The sequence below is a fragment of the Capsicum annuum genome, chromosome 4 (assembly GCF_002878395.1).
Source record: "Capsicum annuum cultivar UCD-10X-F1 chromosome 4, UCD10Xv1.1, whole genome shotgun sequence".
NCBI lineage: Eukaryota > Viridiplantae > Streptophyta > Magnoliopsida > Solanales > Solanaceae > Capsicum > Capsicum annuum.
The window spans coordinates 15,840,090-15,843,953 of NC_061114.1; the positions used below are offsets into that span (position 1 = coordinate 15,840,090).

At 33.3% G+C, this 3,864-nt stretch overlaps 1 protein-coding gene across 1 annotated transcript; it reads left to right on the forward strand.

The window, feature by feature from the left end:
• LOC124897913 lies at window positions 1-399 on the forward strand. Its single transcript, XM_047411539.1, has one exon. The coding sequence runs from the start codon at window positions 1-3 to the stop codon at window positions 397-399; it is 399 nt and encodes a 132-aa protein (XP_047267495.1).
• Window positions 400-3,864: the final 3,465 nt, after the last annotated feature.

Sequence of the window (3,864 nt, forward strand, 5' to 3'; positions counted from 1 at the left end):
ATGGAAGGTATGAGCAACTTGCTGCCAACAGCCAAAAGTAACGGGTGGATCAAGGGTTTTCAGGTTGGAGATGACGACTTAGAAATTACTTACCTGCAATGTGCAGATGACACTCTGATTTTCTATGAAGCAGTGGAAGAGAACATTTTAATACTGAGGACCATATTTATAATTTTTGAAGCAGTCTTCGGTCTCCACATCAATTGGAGTAAGATTTTCATCTACCCCATAAATGACGTGTTGGAACTGGACAATTTGACAATAAATCTTGGTGGGATAGTGGGGAAACTTCCAGCAATTTATCTTGGCATTTCTTTGGGAGCAAATAACAAGTCCATAGGGATATGGAACGGGGTTATTACAAAATGTGAGAAGAAGTTAACAAGCTGGAAAAGCTAATATTTATCCAAAGGCGGTAGACTGACCTTGGCAAATAGTGTACTAGATGCACTACCTGCCTATATGATATCTATTTTCCCATCCCTGCTATCATGATCAAGAGGATTGATAGAATTAGAAGAAACTTTTTCTGGAAAGGTACTGAAGCCAAGAATAAATTCCACTTAGTGAAATGAGAGAAGTTGACTCTGGGAAAGAAGGTAAGAGGGGTGGGGATGAAAAATATGAAGTTGCAGAATCAGACTCTCATGATGAAATGGTTGTGGAAGTTTGGGACAATTGACAACATGTTATGGAAGGATGCGATTTGTGCAAAGTATAGGTTAGAAGACAACTGGGCATAACATGGTAAATATTCCATATAGTTGCACAGTGTGGAGAGTTATCAGGAACCTATGGCCTGTAATGAAAGCACAGATCAACTTCAAGGTAGGCAATGAGCAGAAGGTTTCCTTCTGGCATTATAATTGGATAGGTCAAGCTCCTTTGAAACAATAATATTCAGATCTCTTCAGTTTATGTTTGCAACAACAAGCAACCGTAGCTAATATGTGGACTGGGCAAGGTTGGAACCTAAATTTTAGAAGGATTTAAATGATTGGGAAGTGGGTAGAGTAGCAGTTTTCTACTCCACAATGATGGCATTTAACAATTTGAATGAAGAAAGGGATACCATGGTATGGAAGGAAGAAGGGTCAGGAGTTTTCACTGTTAGATCAGCATGTAAGTCACTAAAATTATCAAACCAAAGAGAAGAGAATTGGCCGTGAAAGATGATCTGGAAGACCAAAATTCCATACAAAGTGAATTGTTTCACCTGGTTGCTAGCAAAAGAAGCTGTCTTGACACATTAGAATCTCAACAGAAGAGGATTCCATTTGTGCTCAAGATGCTTGCTATGTGGAGAACAAAGGGAGACAATCAACCTTCTCCTTTTACATTGCAAATGGACAGTACAATTATGGAGACTATTTAGTTGTTTAAGAAAGATAAACTACGTGAAACCAGGTAGCATTAAAGGTGTTTTGAGTTCCTGGATCAATGATGGCAATGCAAGTTTAAAGGAGGAGAGATGGAAGATTGTCCCGGCGTGCATTTGGTGGACAGTGTGGAATGAGAGGGATCAGAGATGTTTTCAAGACAAGAAGAATGACATTCAGAGTCTCAAGATGAACTGCCTAGCTTTGTTTTATTTTTGGTGTAAACAGGATATATTAGTGCAAACCGAGGACATTTTTGATGTACTAAACTACTTGTAAGAAATAGAGAAGAAAGAAGGATTGAAGTAGTATGTAATACTTTTGAATAGGTACTACATCTTTTGGATGTAGTGCCCTGTGGATATATATATAGACTAACTGTTACCATCCTAAAAAAAGGTCTTATTAGGAAAAACTGTCTTAGTGAAGAAAAAAGAGCACATATTTTGTAATACACGTTGTTTGCTGCCTCGTTAAAAACCTTGGTAGGAAAATTTACTGGGACAAGACCTAGGTCAAGAAAAAAGAGTGCAGTGCGTATTTATTTCCTTTGATGCAAACACCATTTAATTTCTCAGAAAAGACACATCCCAGTCTTGAATACAAGTTTTTCAATTTTGATATTGTTAGTATCTTTGTGATCAAATCACATTCATGAGATATTGCATTCCTGAACTCATCCTGATATGTCATTTTTTTGTTTCTAAGATATGTTGAGTCTTTGAACTCATCCAAATATATTTCTTGACAATGACTTTATTCTTGACCTCGTCGTCTCAAGCAATTATTCATTAAACTTGTTTGTAGCAATAACTAAGTTGTGGATACTTTCATTTGCATAATAATAGAACTGCCTGTCTTATAGAATAACTTGATATAACAATATTTTTATATGCAAGTAATTAAATTTTGTGTGTGATTCGACTTTATGTAGATTAAATAACCTTTCTGTATGTGCATAACCAACAATCTTTTGACAATATTGGTTAGAAATAATAAACTCATATCAACATTTGATTTTATCCAAATATCTTCTCATATTTATGAAATTATATCTTACCGCAAATTAATAAAGATATTACTTAATGTGTAGAAATAGCAAGTTACATAAGTGCACTAATCACCCTAAGACATGTATTTTTAATCAGTTTCCTGAAATCGAAAATGATCTTTCTTTATGTTAAGTGATATTACACTCATTGAAGTTTTATTCAATGATATCGCGTTAGAACTATTTTAATCCTTCAAGAATTTTCATATAACATTTACCGTCTAGCTAGTTTGCATATAGTCTTTATCGTCTAGTTAGACATGCTAACAATTCCTTATACGTATTGAAGTTTTTCAGTATTGGCAACATCCACTACTTTTATGTCCCAAGGCACAAGCCATATTATATATCATACTGTTTTACTTTTCGCATAAAAGTTTATTTGTACCCTGTTGACATTATATCGTGATTTTTGGACTATGATTTTAAATATTTACTTTTTTAAGTGAAAAAAAAATACTTGAATTACGTATTTCATGTGGCCAATCATTATCTGTCCATACTGTTTGACAGATAACCTCAAGATCCTCGTTACCATTTATAATGGTGAGTACTACATTTTATCAAAATATCATCGATGATTATTTTTTTCTAATGTTAGGAAATCTAACATTTACCCCAACCTCATTTTGGGGTTCATCATTGTGTATGGTGGAGTAATTAAATCATAGAACCCTCATTTAAATATTTTAGTTAGGAATAATTTGTTTTCTAATCTTAAATCAACCATCTGGAGGAACCTGTTGGCTTGATGCATACAGGGTGCTGCTACATTTTGAACAACACATATCTCATACCAAATATCTTTTGGGAGATATGATTTTATAAACAATGATTCAACTATAATTATAGACACACAATTTCTCCTAACCAACATTATTAACTTTTATAGTTTGAAATCATACTTTTAATTCAAAAATTTGAGCAAGCGATCTTACAAAAATTAAATTGTAAGCTGATAGCAAAGCGTGTGTGACCAACCATAAGTGCTTCGATTAAATTCTTTCATAGTAAACGATTTACATGACTGGTGAAAGGGCCTATATTCACCTTGCTGTGTGTTTCAACAATTCAGGGGATACAACTCTAATCTTAGCCAGTATATTTTATCGTGATAACAAGCAAAATAAGAGAATTCTTTCTTCAATGCATAACCACTTGAATTCTCAATTATTTTTGCATTACATTTGAATCAAAATGGTCAATCGATCATGTCAACTTATATATTTTCTGTATACTTTTAGTTTACTGTCACATGTGAGTTCATTATCATGTTCATATTTGTATCAATAAACAAGAGGAAGACGAATAACATTTCACATAAATATTTATATAAACCATTTTGAATGTATTAATATGAAAGATATAAAATCTTTTCATAATTTATTAGTATTTTTTTTTTCTTCAGTTTTCTTAAAACTTTAAAAGTTTCTT

Coding starts and splice junctions, on each gene's coding strand:
- LOC124897913 (XM_047411539.1), top strand. CDS start 1: ATGGAAGGTATGAGCAACTTGCTGCCAACAGCCAAAAGTAACGGGTGG.